The sequence below is a fragment of the Populus nigra genome, chromosome 1 (assembly GCF_951802175.1).
Source record: "Populus nigra chromosome 1, ddPopNigr1.1, whole genome shotgun sequence".
Classification (NCBI taxonomy): Eukaryota; Viridiplantae; Streptophyta; class Magnoliopsida; order Malpighiales; family Salicaceae; genus Populus; species Populus nigra.
The window spans coordinates 40,912,457-40,929,352 of NC_084852.1; the positions used below are offsets into that span (position 1 = coordinate 40,912,457).

The window sequence follows — 16,896 nt, forward strand, 5'->3', positions numbered from 1 at the left end:
TGCATTGACAGAGTAGTTTATTGAAATTTAATATTTTCACATGATTTGTTTGTAAGTAAAATATCAAGTAGAAAACATGTTTTTCAAGTATTGTTCCTCTTACACATACACTAAGCATTGTTCCTTAATTAAATATCTAGAAATGATTAAGTATAATTTAATCAACATACTTAATATGTACATATAGATATGAATTGAAATAGATTTTGATTTTAATGAATTGACGTGTATTTTGCTATTAATTTCATATGGAAGATTTAGAATTATTGTGTAACTCAACTAACTTTTATTTAACAATGAATTATTGTGTAGTTGTGTTAATTATTATGTAGACACTAATGATGATAAAAAAATTCAGCAGGTTCATATTAAATTAACAAGTCACTAGACAAGTATTTCAAGGGTAAATCCCTTGAGGATGAAGAGTCAATCAAAGCTTCAAGTCATGTAACTCAATCAAGTTCAAAGAAAAGTCATATTGAAATCAATCTCGACACTCTCCTTGCTGACTTTGGCTTAAGAAGACCAATTTATGAGTACCATATAAATGATAGGGATGCAATCCAAAGAGCTTATCTACAAAAAGGTCCTTGTCAACCTTCACACTATGATTTTCCTCAAAAATAATTTGGGAATATATCAACACTACAACCCTTTAATCCGGTTTGGTTTGATGCATACCCAATATGGTTAGAGTACAACATAGCCAAAGATGTTGCCTTTTGCTTGTATTGTTACCTCTTCAAGTCAAAAGGGAGTGTTGATTCGTTTGTGAGTGATGGGTTTTTAAATTGAAAAAAAAGGGAAAGATTTGATCTTCATATTGAAAAGTCTAATAGTAGTCACATTGCAGCTCGGATAAAATATGAGAATTTGATGAATGAAAAAAAACGTATCATGACTTTGTTATCTGAGCATACAGTAAAGAGTCAAAGTAATTATCGAACTCGATTGAATGCTTCAATAGAGTGTGCTTGTTTTTTGTTACACCGAGGACTTCCATTTCGTGGCCATAATGAATGTGAATGTTCAAGCAAGCAAGGAAATTATCTAGAGCTCTTGCATTTCCTTTCCAAAAATAATGAAGCTATTAAAAGAGTTACTTTTAGTGAAGCTCCTAAATATAACAAATTAACTTCTCCAGATATTCAAAAAAACATTACTCAAGCTGTTGTAGAGGAGATTACAAATGTGATTATCAAAGATCTAGGTGACTCATTATTTTCAATTTTAATTGATGATTCACATGACATATTAATCAAGGAACAAATGACAGTTGTTATACGATATGTAGACAACAATGAACATATAATTAAACATTTTCTTGGCATTCAACATGTGTCAGATACAACTGCTAGTTTACTCAAGGTAGCTATTGAAACTTTGTTTTCTAAACATGGCCTAAGCATATCAAGATTGCGTGGTCAGGGATATGATGTAGCTCGTAACATGCGAGGTGAATTCAATGGCTTGAAAGCACTTATTCTAAATAACAATTCAAGTGCATGTTATGTATATTTTTTTGCTCACAGACTTCAATTGACTCTTATGGCTGTTACAAAGAAGCATAATGAAGTTGGAGATGTCTTCAATTTTATTTTTAGCATTATAAACATAGTTGGAGCATCATGTAAAATGATGGAGGTGATTAGAGAAAAATAATATGCTAGAATTATTGAAGGACTTGAAAATGAAGAAATTTCTAGTGGACGAGGCCTAAATCAAGAAACTTCTCTTAGAAGGTATGGTGATACCCGTTGGGGCTTCCACTATGTTATAATTATTCGTCTACTTGCAATGTTTTCATCAATTCTTGTTGTGCTTGAGATTATAAGGGAGGATGGGATGAACTCAGAACAGAGAACAAAAGTGGTCGTTTTAACAGGTATTATGGAATCATTTAATTTTGTGTTCATGCTTCATTGTTTGAGAAGGATACTAGTAGTTACTAATGAGTTCTCACAAGCATTACAAAAAAAAGATCAAGACATAAAAAATGCTATGAGTTTATTGAAAACATCAAAGGAACGATTCAAAATTATGAGTGAGAATTTTTACGGGAAGAAGTGTCATCTTTTTGCATCAAACATGATATTGATATTCTAAACATGGATGATGAGTACAAGCTTCGTGGGCGTTCAAGGCGAAAATCTCAAGGGATTACAAACTTACACTATTTCCGTTATGAATTGTTTAACAATATCATTGGCATCCAACTTACTGAGTTGGATGATTGTTTTACCGAGATGAGTACGGAGTTACTTTTTTGTGTGGCATGTTTAAGCCCAAATAACTCTTTCTCTTCTTTTAACAAAGAAAAGCTTATTCATGTTGCTCTTTTTTATCCTAGTGAATTCTCTATAGTGGAGACCTTATGGTACTTGGTGACCAACTTGATACTTATATTATTGATCTACGTAGTGATGATGAGTTCTCTGGTATTGAAGGTATTGCTAGTCTTGCAGAGAAAATGGTAAAAACAAAGAAGAATTTGATATTTCTATCAGTATATATGCTTATCAAATTATCCTTACTTCTACCAGTTGCAACTGCTACAGTGGAGAAAGTTTTTTCTGCTATGCATATTGTCAAGAGTAGATTGCGGAACAAGATGAGAGATAAGTGGATGAATAATAGTTTGGTTGTATATATTGAGAAAGATATCCTCGATAAGATTGATATTGAAGCTATTATGAAGCGGTTTCAAAATATAAAAACTTGAAAAGAACAATTATAATATAATTTTTTTCATTTTGAAAAGATTTTTAAATTAATTTTACTTGATATGAATTAATATATATGTTTTGAATTGATTTCTAATGCATGTTTATATAATATAATATTTGTTAATAATTTATCCTCTCATTTAAAAACCTCTTGCTCCGCCACAATCCACAAGGATACAACAAAATGTTGTATGTTTAATTTTAGTGTATATATTTATGGCACTTTTAAGTGATTCGAGACTTTTAGTTGATGTAATTAACTATTGTTTACATAAAGAGAAGTCCAGAAGTAATTCTAGTAATGACCTCATGATATTTTAAGTGTTTCGCGAAATCCCTCTTTTTTTTTTTTTTTGTATCCTTCTCTCCTGTTATGTAAAGATTAATTTTGATTCGTGTTTAGAATTTCCTAAAACAAAATATAAAAAAAAAACTAGAAACACAAAATTAAAAAAGAAAATGATGAATCACGTGTGAGCTTTATTACGGGCTTGATATTTAGGCTTGGTTACGAGCTTGATAATTTCTTTAAAAAAATAAGTTCATCGGAGAACAAAAACTTCTTTAATATTTAAGTTAATAGGTGAATGAAAAAATAATGTGTAAGAGAATTGAAAGAAAATATATAATAAATTAATGTAGAATGAGAATGAAAAATATTAAATTTAGAATCGTTTTTATTTATTTGATTATCCAAGATATTTTTAGATGTTAATCACGTCAAGTAACCTCGTGACGTGGAGATTTAAATAACAATTGATTTGTGTGAATATTGGCGTCTCCCATCAGTTTGTAATGCCTACCTTTCAATTTTTCGAGGTTAAAACAAGGGGGGAAAAAGAAGGTGCGCCATCAGAAAACTAATCCATGTAATTTTATTTTATTTTAATTCTACCAGATTTTGCAGTTTAAATTTTGAAAAGAAAACGGAAAATACTTGAAACGAGAAAAATAGAACTAACGTCAGCTCTCTTTGTTACTCTGAGAATTTGTTATCTTCAGGGGGAGTTTGAAATTCCTACAAACTGCACACGTTCTCTGCTTAGGCTCAGAGAACGGGTAAAACACGGTTCAAAACGGGAAAATAAAATAAAAGAACGATAACAAGAATTTCTGTAGAAATAATTATATGAAATAGCAATTTAAAGCCTGTATAGCAGATGCATAAAACTTTTATTAAAATGGAAATAAAAATGTGAATCAATGAGCTACTTTCTTACAATTTATAGAACTGACATAAAACACAAATATTAACAAAAAGAAGGAAATAAAAATTTGAGATTGAAGGACTAAGGTTCTGAAAAGAGCAGTGATTGACTACAAAATATGGATCAATAGAGAGAGTTGTAAGTAAAGCAGGTGGCAACAATAGAGGCTATGCAAATCACCAGTGAAGGAAGAAGAGTGATATTTAAGAGCTTACTCTCACCCAAGTACCCAGCCAGCGTAATTGTGCCGTCTGCAACTACACGGGCTAATGTCCCAGCTTCTGTTGAGAGGAGTCCACCGTTATAGGTTCCGCGGGAAAGCCTGGATGACATGACTCGAGAGAGCAGTGACAAGTTGACGCCTGGATGAAAAGAAAAATCCACAGAACTCAGTTATATTTAACCTGCAGACGTTAATTGCTTTTTGTCTGCAATAAAGCAATTCAATCCTAGGTCTTCTTTAAAGCCAATCTCGTCTCTTTATGCATACCATTTATGCGTTAGCCTTCACGTCTCGTCATATTTTACTGTCATCCACAATGGTTAATGGCTAGACTGTAGTGTCTTGAACAAAAGGGTACCCCAGTGTGATGCATTAACCACTTCGGTGAGGGGAATAGTTAATGTCACTCACTGTTTATTGCAATTCCACAGGTTAACTTTTAACTCCTCTTCTTCTGATTTTTTTTTAAAAAACGATTTCTTCTGATTAGAGGCCTTAATTATCTGGCTGCAGTAAGGAGGAGGGGAGCGAGGTAAATCTTTTTAAAATGCGAGGAATGCCCAGGATGAGCTTATTTGGAGCTGCAACCCGACCCCATCTTTTATGTAATTATATTTTCCACTTCTGGAGGAGACCACTGCTCCCCTCCAAATCCCTCCCTTCTTTACGTTCATTATTACGAGTAAAACATTAGAATTGAATAGTTCCTCACCTTCAAGTACTTCTGCAGAAACAAACAAGATGAGTCCAGAACAGACATACTGTGGCACAGTGTATGGGCTTATTATATGGAAGCTCAGCAGTATTCCTACGCAAACCATAATTTCTGATGCTAATAAAATTTGCCTGCAGTCGGATCAACAATGAAGAACTGCATCAGTAGGATATGACAAGCAATTCCAGAGCTTTAGACAAGTAAAGATATAAAACAACAGAATTCTATTTGATTCAAAAGCATGCTTCCTGTATGAAGACTTACCTATCTTCAAACATGTTACTAATGTAGCTTCCAACAACTATGTTCACTGGAAGGACCGTTAGCCCTAGGCACGCAAGAAAAATGGCCACCGAGCTTGTTGACCAACTGAAGTAGTATGTGGTAACGACACTAGATTCTGAGAGTAAAACCTCCATTGCATATTTGAGCATGAAATATATTAACAGCTGAACCTGATGACATTAAAGAACTTAAGTGGACAGTAGCAGATATGTTATGCTGAGAAGCAGGAATAAATCACAATCAGGTAAGTGATGCGGCACAACAATGAATTGAAGAGGATAAAGATAATAGAAGGAGAATAAGAGAAGATGAAGCCAAAGAAGAGAAATGTATGTTTGCAATTTCTATAATCAATCATCAAAAAGTATCAATCTTGTAGAAAAATATAATTACATCGTCTAATGCAAACTCTAATCAAAATATTACCAACAATTGAGCTAAAAATAAGATGAAGTCTAAAATAGAATAAATCAAGTTCAATAATAAAACTAAACTGAAGTCCACTAAAATAGACGCAAACATGCTCAATCTCCCAGCTAAAGAGTAATGGGTTAGGCTATTGTTTGTTGTCTTCAACCATACATATTAGTGATATGTGACCCGAGACTGGTGCCCTCACCACCTCTCCTATTATTAGAGAAACCCAACCTCTTGAAATGTAGCTTTTAGTGGCTTTGATAAAACTCTCATAAATCAGGATCAATTTGCTAAAATGTATTTCTAGTGATCCAAGTACAATTAGAATTATGTCACCCTGCCCAACGAACTAAGAATTGTTGAAAGTTACTATCCATGATAAAAATAGATTATTTGTAAAAACCAGCATTAATTAGTTCTTTTTATGCCAATGAAAAGGGTAATGGGATAGGGGTCTCAAGAGGGTCATTAGAAATGAATTGGGCAAAGGGGTCTCAAGAGAGTAATTTGAGATAAATTGTCAATAGATGTAACTATCCTTAATATTAAATTAAAAATGGAGCTAATATCAAATTTTGTGGATAGATCAATGACATAAGCATTCAATCCAACCCTTTGTAACACTTTGAATGGTCCAACATTAAGTTCTTGCAATTTTTGATTGGTTCTAAAAGTATATCATTCAGGTCTAATCTGTATCATGACATAATCTTCATTATTAAATGTATTATGATGTTTATGTAAATCAACTTGAAGTTTGTGTTGGATATTACTTGCTTCAATTTGTTTTGTGATCTCAATATGTAAATGAACTCTGTGTAAAAAACTCAACTAGCTCGGACACCCCATCGTGAGGACATGGAAAAGTCTATAAGCTTCCTAGGTTTGTAACCATAAACACAAATGGACTCATGTTTATAAGCTTATTAACCAAGCTATTATAAACAAACTAGACCGTAGGAATAATTAAGTCCCAACTTTTATTATGGACTCGTGCATATAAACCTATTAACAAGGCTATTATACAAAAACTAGACCAGAGAAATAATTAAGCCCCAACTTTTATTATGGTCCACCAAACATCTCAAAAGGTTGTACAAGTTTTGATTGACCACCTTAATTTGGCCATTTTTTTAGGGTGGTAGGCACCGGTAAATTTCAACTTGTTACCAATTTTATGTCAAAGGATCTTCCAAATGTAACTCATAAATCATGCATCTCTATCTAAGACTATAGTTTTGAGAAGGTCATACAATTTAATGATCTCATCAAAATAGAGTTTAACAATTGTATAGGCAACTAAGATCTTGGTATAAGGAGTGAAGTGGACCATCTTGGAAAAACAATCAATAACCACAAATATAAAATCATCATTCTTTAAGGTATGTGGAAGCCCAAACACAAAATCCATATTTACCTCTTCAAATGGTTCCTTTTAAGAGTTTACAAAGACTTTCTTTGCAACTAAAACATAACACACCCTTTCTAAACCTCCTCCTTAAACTCCTTTGAACTTATTATGTAAAGTCTTTTTCTCTTACATTCCTCATTTTCTTGCTCTTATCATTAGGCTTTGGATGGCAATAGAATGAACTAGATCTTTCTACTCTTAAAAGTGAAAGAACATAAAGTTGACCGACCAAAAAGATGACATCCAAGTCATATAGTCATAGCTTGTAAAAAAATAACGTGTCTTATATCCATTCAAATCACATCATAATAGATCTCATCATGGTAGTCTATGACTTTAATAAGGAACAAACATGTCTCTTGATCGTTGTGGAGGTGTTATCAACCCATGACATACTATATAGCTTAGGATAGGAAAGAAACTTTAGCGTAGGCAAACTACAATATTAGAAGATACTATATCGAACATCTTTCACTATCTATGATGATCCTGCAATTTTTATCCCAACACTTAAATGTAGGTGTGAAAAATAACAGTCCTTCTCTAATTTTCGGTTCATTTAGATTGTGTTAATGGCACATTTGACTATACCTAACCTAATTCTCCTAAACTCTAAAATGTGTTGCTCAATCTTAGTGAATAAAAATCAGACACAACCTAATAAATTGAGACCATCCTCATTCTCCTCGTCTAGGTCATGAAAATCCTTAGATCAGGTTCATACATTTGATCACTGTAATCTTTCTTCACCTATCCTTTTTTGTTCTTTGATGATTAAGACCTTACAGGTACAATTGGCTACAACGTACCAAAACCTTTACATTTAAAACACTAAATCTTGAGCTTATTTTGGATACTTCATTGAGCAATCTTATGCTCTTGTCGTCATTAAAAGGTTGGGTCCTATTAGGATTCCGTATGTGGGGTGTAGCACCTAACAAGAAACCATTGTTCTCAAACCAAAACCTAAAAAGGGTGTTGCGGTAGTCATGACATTTCATTCTCTTACTCTTTATAATGGATTCCACTCTCATAAATGTAGTCATCTGGGCTTACATAATTTGTAATTACTCCTGAATAGTTCTAAAGGCATTAATTAGAGTCATGTCTATGGTAGATGTAGACTCCAGGTTGGACACTAGACAACCAATACACAAATGCATACAACACTAGTTTAAAGATGCAAATGAGATTAGAACAATTCTTGCAAGTAAAACTAGCGGGGACACCGAACCCAAGACATTGTTTACACACTCGTATGATCATAGACGATGGAAGATAGCTCAAACCATTGAAAGATTGAGTTTTATTTTATGTTTTGGATTAATTTATTTGAATTTTTAGTTGAGATTTATTAATTAGGTTTTGTTTTTAGGCTTGATTTAATTATTGTTGGGTATTTTATTTAGTTGGCTACAATCCCAATTACTTATCACAAATTAGGGTTTTAGTATTATATCATACTTTTTTAAATGTTGAGTGATTTACCGACCAATATACTTAATGAGACCACTTGAATCATAAAATTTGGACTGTTAGTTATTTTTGATGTTGGTGTAGTTGGTTGTTCCATCTTCCTTTGCTTCTGTTGCTAGTACAGCTGGTGTTGCTGTCTTTGATTCCACTGCTGCTGACAGTGTTTCTGCGCTGCTGGTGTGCTGTTACTGTTTCCACCACCACTGCCACTGTTTCTGGTGGTGGTGGTGCTTCTGTTGTGGTTTGCGGGCAATGCTAGAGGCTGTTTTGCTGCTGGACAGTGTGGCGTGTTTGGGTCTGTTTAGGAGCAGTTGAAGGTGGTTGTTTTGGGCAGTTCTGGGGCTGTTGTGGGTGGTTGGATCATTTCATTGTTAGAAACAACCAAAACCTGCTCTAATACCAATTTTGATACGGACAACAATGAAGAAGAAGCTGAAGAAAAGAGAGGAGAAAGGTTTTTCTACAGTCTCTTTAATCAATCGTCAACAAGTGGCAATCCCATAGAAAACACACTTAAATAGTCAAATGCAAATCCTAATCAAAACATTGCTAGCAGCCCACTAAAATAAAACGAAGTCCAAAATTGGATAAAACTTAGTCCAATAATAAAACCAAAGAAAAGTGTAATAAAATAGACTCAGATAATACTCAATCTCCCAACTGATGAGTGACAAGTTGGGCTATCCACCATAGTCTCCAACCATACACATGTGATTTGTGGTGTAGGTTTGGTGTTTCCACAAGTAAGCCTGTTAGATAACGACCAGTATGTTGAAGTGAAGTTCCATTCCACAAGCTGACTACAAAGTCAGTCGTGCACAAATCTCAGCATAAAGTGCTATATTATCTGATTAAGGGAAAATCTTGATGCGTTAGGGATAGAAGGCTGGTAAAGCCAACAAAGAGAATGACCGGAACCTTAGGCATGAATTCCTAGAGTACTTACTAGGCCGCAGCCACCTAAGACTCAAAACTTGTCATGAAGCCATACTTTTGTCTCCAACAAGCTTTCTGCTGGTCCTAACCAGTGGTTTTCAGAGAAAACAGCCTTTACAAAGCAATAACATCGTACCATTGGGAGACATCGCTGGTGACAGAGATGAAATTTTTGCACACCATCACTTCCAGCATAGTTCTAACAAATTATAATTTTTCCCCTGCCAAGTAGTTTCACAAACTAACATCCACACCCACATCTAATGCAATCACTCATGAACTAGATTCCTCCATAGAACCTGATGAAACTATTGAAAGTTTAGAAATTCATATGATATTGCCATACCTTTACAGAGGGTGTAAGTAGCCTATATGCTGATCCAATTGATGTAGCTGGTCCCCGAGCCTCCTCTGGACCTTCATCACTGCCATCAAATTCTCCATCACCATCTTCAGTCACTCGCTTGTCTTCTGAACTCAATAGCAATGGTTGTTTAAGACCTTTCTCGAGAACATCATTTTCTACTGGTTCTGTCATTCACAAGAATCAAAATCTGGATCATACATTTTTACAAATTGGTGGATATGTTCTGATAATATTCTAAGTAAATAATGAATGCAGGGGAATGCAGGCAAGGTTCAACTGAAAAATTCCAGTCATGCCTCCTAAATATCACTAACCTCAACTCATGCATCAAGTACAAGTAGTTCTCTCCTAGCTACAGCTCTACAAGTCTAGCTTTAGTCCAAAACTTAGCAAGTTTGGTGACCCAGCATTTCAATTGTTGAGTGACAAATCAAGCGTGTGGTAATAGTCATTCAGCCTTAAAAAACATGTCGATGCATGACCCCATTAGGCTTTACTTAGTGGATAGAAAGTGCAGTAAGTATTGACCATGTGGCATAGTAAATATACTGACCCTAAATGTCCAATAAACTCATTGCATAGATAAACGATGTCTAAACTGTTTGAAATAAGTTGAATCATTGGTTTAAAGTCTAAGATGCTTTCATCCAACCAAAAACAAGACATGCTTAATAGCTGAATCATTTGTTAGAAGTTAAACATGCTTTCATCAAACCAAAAACAAGACATGCTTAATAGCTGAATCATTGGTTAAGAGTTAAACATGCTTTCATCAAACCAAAAACAAGATATGCTTCATGTAGTTTCATTCGCAATCTATCAGAATTTTCTATCCATACAACATAAAGAATAAGAAAACAACTGGAAGTGGCAATCACAATGTGAAACAAGCAGCTTCGATTCCCTCTTATAAATGTTCAAAGATATGAATCAGTATGATTACAGATTGATAAGGTAAATGAGTATATGTGCAAGATCAAACTAAATGCAGTGTGAGAGAAGTTAATATACCAGCAGTGGATTCCTGCGCTGCACTGCTCTCTTCAGTCACATGAGAAGGTTCTTTAAATGAGATCCACAGCCATACTAAATATATAAGCCAGGCCAGAGACATAACCCAGCCTGGCAAAGTGTCTTGATTGAATGTCAGCTTGTAAAGTTTAAAGTTAGTTTGTAGTAAGCCAGCAAGAGCAGGACCACAAGCCATTCCAAGAGCACTGGCACTAACAAAACCTGCTGATGCCTGCATGCGTGTTTTAAGCGGTACACAATCACTGATGTAGCGCCGGTTAACAGCTCTGGCAGAACCCAATCTACAACATAAAGAGTATGGTTAGGTCAACCTGAATAATTAATACTTCAAATTTAATGAAATTTTCACCATGTAGCTATGAATCTATGAAGGAGCTCTAATCATATGGTTATTCTCTTACACTGAACTTTAGGAAGTTCCTATGCATGTATGCGTGTGTGTGCGCGCGCGCGCGCACGTGAGTGAGTGTGTAAAGAGCACTTCATGTCTTACAACAAAAGATTTGGTTACTCGAGTCTATCATAACCCAGAACTCAACACTATGCTTTGTGATGATCATTCAAGTCAGTATGAAATTCATGATGATGCCAAATTACTCAAAATGTATCTTATTGTCTCTGCAGCAGATGACTACTCTGCAAACCACTAGTGAAATTATTCATCATGTAATCAGATATTAAAAGACAAGGAAAAGGATGAGGATTACTTACCCACAGAAAACACGGCCAAGTAAGAGAACAGCTATTGAATTAAAGTCATATGCCAATGCATACATGGCATTTCCGATGAAAAGAACAATGCTGCTGAATACAAGAGGTCTGAAGTATGACTTATTTGACCAAGCACTAAAATATACTGAAGAAAACACCTGTGCAACAGCCATTGATCCAATCACAATACCACAAACTGTTGCTGCGGCTCCAAGGCTCATAGAGTAGTCATCTGCTGTAGGTACAATAATATATGTATTGACCATATAAAGAAATGTGTTGACTAAGTTTAAGAGAAGTGATATAAAATGGTATTTTTTATCATCAACAGGTTCCTCAAAAGTCGGTAGCTCTTCTTGCATAATGAGTGCATGTTGTGCCAAGAAGTTGAGGAAGTTTGTTGAGTGGGTTAGCCTGTCAACTGCTGCTTTCATTGAATCAACAACAGGATCCTGCATATTAACACCAGCAAACATCATGGTGACTTGGTCAGTACAAACCTTATGGCCACTGCCACACCAAAATATAAAGCTTCAACATGATTTGATGGAACTTTCAAAAAGGAAATGGATTATGGAAACCAAAGGAAACCTGGAAGGGAAGAGCAGGCTGATCATAAATTGATAAGTAGCTTCCCTGATGTTCCTGAAGTTCATGCAGATTGCGTGATATGGCTCCAACAACAGCTCCTAGACCCTGCAATTTTATTGATATTCAGTAAAAACTCATTAACTCAAAATCTATGGTTCTATTTCTGGAAATGAAAGAATATTAACGGAAAAGGTCCAACTAGAAAGTTTTTCAAGCATCAGAATAAGAAGAAAAATAGTGAATGCCACTGACTTAGGCATATTACCACGTGCTTGAACACTTGCTGCAGCTGAGAGTAGGGATGATTGGCACGGGTTTTGACATAGTAATCAGTGAATCTATATCCAAACCGTTTATCAACCTTCTTCAGTATCTTACGAAGACCAATGGCGTTTATCTCAATAAAAAAGAGAAGCTTTAAAAGATCTCGTCCCACTTCTCTATAAGCTTCTCGTAACTGGGATATTTCAAATATATCTGGCTGCTGCTGAAGAGCCTCCTGCTGCTCATTAAGCTCGGCTATCCTGCTTGCAAGCAGCCCTTGTTGTTCCAAGAGAAAAAGAACAATCTTCTCTATCTGAAATTGGTATTGCAAAAACGTGTTACAAAACATTTTGTTTCGGCCTCGAGTGAGGGACTGAATTTGGAATTGTCAAGAAGACAGCAGAAAGCATCATATTGACAAAAGGCTTATGAATTCTGATGTAACATACAGTTGCAACACACTTCGCACAAAACAAAACACATACATTATACATTAATATGTACATTATAGTACCAAATTATTTCTCTATACCTGATTATCCAACATTCTTGAGAAATCCTTGAGTACATGCCGGCGATCCTGTGTTCCAACTTCAATTTGTTGAGCATGCTGTCTAACTTTCTTCTTCATTAATTTGTAGTTGATATAGTATCTACAAGAAAGCAGATCCATGAACAAATTAAAACACAAACCTTGAGGGAGCAAAAAGAGAATGCTTCACAACTATACAATATGGTGCACAAGAACACTGGACTTCATACTGTCGCCACCAGGATGCCGCAACAACATCGTGGTGACATGCTTAATCAAGTGAAACAATTCCCACACCAACTGTACCACCCTCTAAATTTCTCTTTTGCTATCAATCTAATGACCTACATGTAAATGTGTGATTTTAATTTGAAAAATACTGGGAAGAAAGCCCAAAATTTGTTTTGGTTTCCTGATTTTATTTCAAAATATTATTATAAATCTTACCAAAGTCACACTAAAGTAGTAAATTTTACATCCCCGCAGAAGATGGATTAATGACTCCAAATCAAATACATGAAACTTAAGTATCGTTTGCCATCTCCACATAGAATCAACCCAGAAGGGGAAAAAAAGCAATTAAACCCAACATCATTGAAACTAAAAGATGATGCCAATCCAGGAGGAGGAGGGTTGTTCTTTGCCAATAAAATGAACTGACAGTAGACAATGCTTATCAGAAAGTTCTGATATGTCAAACATACCCTTGCCATTCTTGAATTTGTCTTTCCTTCAGCTTTTTCCCAAAGGCAACCATTTCTTACTGCCAAAAAAGAAAAGGTACACAACTTGAGTGAGAGCAGGGAAAGGCACAAGAATAGCGTTGCAAGAACTTGTATTCAAATAAACCAATCACAATTCTAGTTTTGATCCTGAAGAATAAAAAGGAAAGAAAATGGAAATTAATCAAGCATCGCACTCCACGTTATTTTCACAAAGAATATAGCTCTCTACAAACCTTAAGATGCAGTTTTACAAGGATAGTATTAGACATTTCGAACTGTTGCCAATTTCTTACCATGTCAAAGCATATAGACAAGTAAACTTGTCAAACATAAAAGAGAACAACACAAGTCAGTCCTAAATGCTATTTGAAGCATAGCTGACAATCCTCATTGCATAGCCAAATATCGAGGAAAATGCAGACAATTGAAAATGATCGGACCAGCTTAGTGAGACACGGATGACGTGGGAAATGCAATATGGATTCGTATCACACGAAAGCAACTTGACATTCAATCTTAAAAGGCACGGATGAAAAATGCAGAAACGAATGCCTACTTCGATTGTCAAAATCTCCAAGTTAAACTTGGTATCTGCCATTTCAGGTATTTCAAAGCAAACAAGTGCATGATACACCTCAGAACAGTTAAGGTATATTAGCCAATAAGGAGACGCATTCAATTGATAGCCAAATAAGCCCCATTTTTTCAAATGTCCTCCAATTAATCCATCATTTAAAAAAAAAATAAAACTACCTTTTTTTAATTAAAAAAAATGGAAGGAGAAGGAAATCAAATCTCTCCAGTTGCAAATATTCAGCTTAAAGAACAAAAGGGAATCGGTTCTGCACAAATAATTACTTTTACCAAACATTTAACACTAATTATTGACTTACAAGGACGGAAAAATCAGATTAAACAAGTCAGCAAACATCTTTGACTTGCTAATCGCTGTCTGCTTATCAGTTTCGTATTATCATAAGCCACTTAATTTGACCCATTCCACACAACTAATCAAAGCAGCAATCAGTTTCCAGTATGACAAAATCAATCACATTACCTCTTCTTCTATTGTTTTATTTTGTTTTTGAAACGTGCTGACATATATAAATTATAATACAGGAGACATTTATTAACTTCAAATAATAATTTTTATTTTTTTAAACATCAAATAAACTTAATCATTATCAAAAGTAAACTTGATTTCCTGGCAACAAACTTTACAGCAAGAAGCGAGATGTCCGACGCTGTTTGGTTACCGTGAAAACGCAAGAACAAAAAAATACAATAAAACTGAGCTTACTTGCGCACTCTTGAACAACGGTGAGCAAACACAGAAAACAGACATCGCTTAACAAGAATTCCATTTCATTTCTTCTTTTTTCTTTTCAATCGGTTTTTATTTTCTTAGTTACCAAACAGAGCTTGTAGAATTGAATATATATATATATATATATATATATATATATATTACCGGATTGAATTTCGAAAGAAATGACCAGGTGTAATATAAAAGGAGATTAGATGACCATCAACGAACGAACGAACACCTAAAACGACAAAGAAACAATCACAATCACAAACTCAAACAGAATGTGAATTGTTATAAATAAGCGGAGAATTCAGTTTGAGCCGTGATATTTATTTACCTGAAAAATGGATCCAGAAAGATAGAGGAGGAAATGAATTCTCTGAGAGAACGGATCTTTATTTTTATTTTATAAATGACTCAGCTCAGCTTACTATGGTAGAAAGAATAGGAATTCAATTCCGTTTTACGATTTCAATGAGATTGGCTGAAAATGAAATCGAAGAAGAAGAGAAGAGAAGCAGAGTCTGTTTGGGAGTTTTTGGAGGGTGGAATTCTATTTTATTTCTCTACCCTGAGAAGCGGCTTTTTATCGAGATTTGGTTGCTGTCTCTCGGCGTCCTTTTCAGCTTCTCTTTTTACGAATATTATAATCTTTTGGGGAGTTCTCTATAAATGTAGAAACGTTCGTGGCTCTTTTTGCAATTTTAAAAACACATTCTTCTTCCGTGGTTAAGAAGGGCGGCATGCCATTGTTTCCCCTTCAATCATTGACGATTTCGAACCTCCTTTTTTTTTTTTTCCATCAACATGAAATTGGCCCTTGATTATGGCCATATACATAGAATTAATTATGTTTTATTACGGAAAAAAGGAATTAATTATTTTTATTACCAAGCATAATTAGTTGATTGCTAATATGATTCCATGTTGTGAGGTAATGGTTAAATACATGAAACATATATATATATATATATATATATATATATGTATATAAAAGTCAAACATAAATACCATGCATGTGAATAAAAAAGCAGTAAAATAACTACCATAACCACTAGCTTCTTAAAGAAATGGTGCGTCTATTGATAAATAAAAAAAAGTGACGCATCTATCTACGATAACCACTAGCTTCTTAAATTCATGTAAATATTAATTTCACTGCGCTTCTCCCGTTTATAAAAATGACATGAAGTTGATAACTGTTTAGTATGGGATTCTGCTTGATGATTTGATGTCACGAAGACCCAGTCAACGTTTATGTTTTGTAATCATAAATAAACAGGATCCATTGCTCTTGACATCGCATTTATCATGTTCAATACATAGTTTAAGTTTATCTACATTTATTTCTTTATGCTTTAATTATATGTTAAGTTCTTGTTATTTTTTTTTATTAACGTGGGTGTTCAGGTCAGCTTGTGTGTACCTCAACTAATTCCAGACCCTAAAATTAATAACCATGTAAGTCTCTAGTGACTATTATATTAGCAACTAAAAGACTCGAATCTAAAATTATATAAAAAATTAACTTTTTAATAGTAAATTTTTACTAATTATTACCTACTACATAATTAGTTCCGGTTACTTTTTCATTGTAATGGTTGAGAAGGTTTTTACTTTATATTTTATGAAAGTTTGCAAGTTCTTAAAAAAACAAAAATGGTAGGTATATAGTACAGCTGTTGATTAAATTAATGCCCATATCTTGTTTATTAAATTCGTCACACTTCACTCTCTGCAAAGGGACAGTACCTCTAATGTCGGATTTTGACATTGATAGCACATGCTGTCGTAACTATTTCTGTTGAAGATTATATAATATAACAGCAGCAACCCTCAAGTATCTGTAAAATAACACTAAAAATCCTGAGGCTTTCAACAAGTTGCAGTTTTTTTTTTTAACATAATCATCAAGAACATATTAAAAAAACCAACAGCTAAAAAAAATACATAGACATGACAAAAAAG

At 34.3% G+C, this 16,896-nt stretch overlaps 1 protein-coding gene across 2 annotated transcripts; it reads right to left on the reverse strand.

Moving 5' to 3' along the window:
* Positions 1-3,861: 3,861 nt before the first annotated feature.
* On the reverse strand, positions 3,862-15,538 carry LOC133677167 (SPX domain-containing membrane protein At4g22990-like). 2 transcript variants are annotated; one of them, XM_062099031.1, is made up of 12 exons: positions 15,266-15,519; positions 15,091-15,166; positions 13,599-13,657; positions 12,895-13,015; positions 12,364-12,675; positions 12,099-12,203; positions 11,508-11,959; positions 10,776-11,077; positions 9,744-9,928; positions 5,137-5,327; positions 4,870-5,003; positions 3,862-4,296 (listed from the first exon to the last, which is right to left on the reverse strand). In XM_062099031.1, the coding sequence occupies exons 3-12, from the start codon at positions 13,649-13,651 to the stop codon at positions 4,058-4,060; spliced, it is 2,094 nt and encodes a 697-aa protein (XP_061955015.1). In that variant the 5' UTR covers positions 13,652-13,657; positions 15,091-15,166; positions 15,266-15,519; the 3' UTR covers positions 3,862-4,057. The 2 variants fall into 2 exon arrangements, with proteins under 2 accessions (XP_061955015.1, XP_061955024.1); XM_062099040.1 differs by lacking the exon at positions 15,091-15,166 and having other exon boundaries at positions 15,266-15,538.
* Between the last annotated feature and the right edge of the window lie 1,358 nt (positions 15,539-16,896).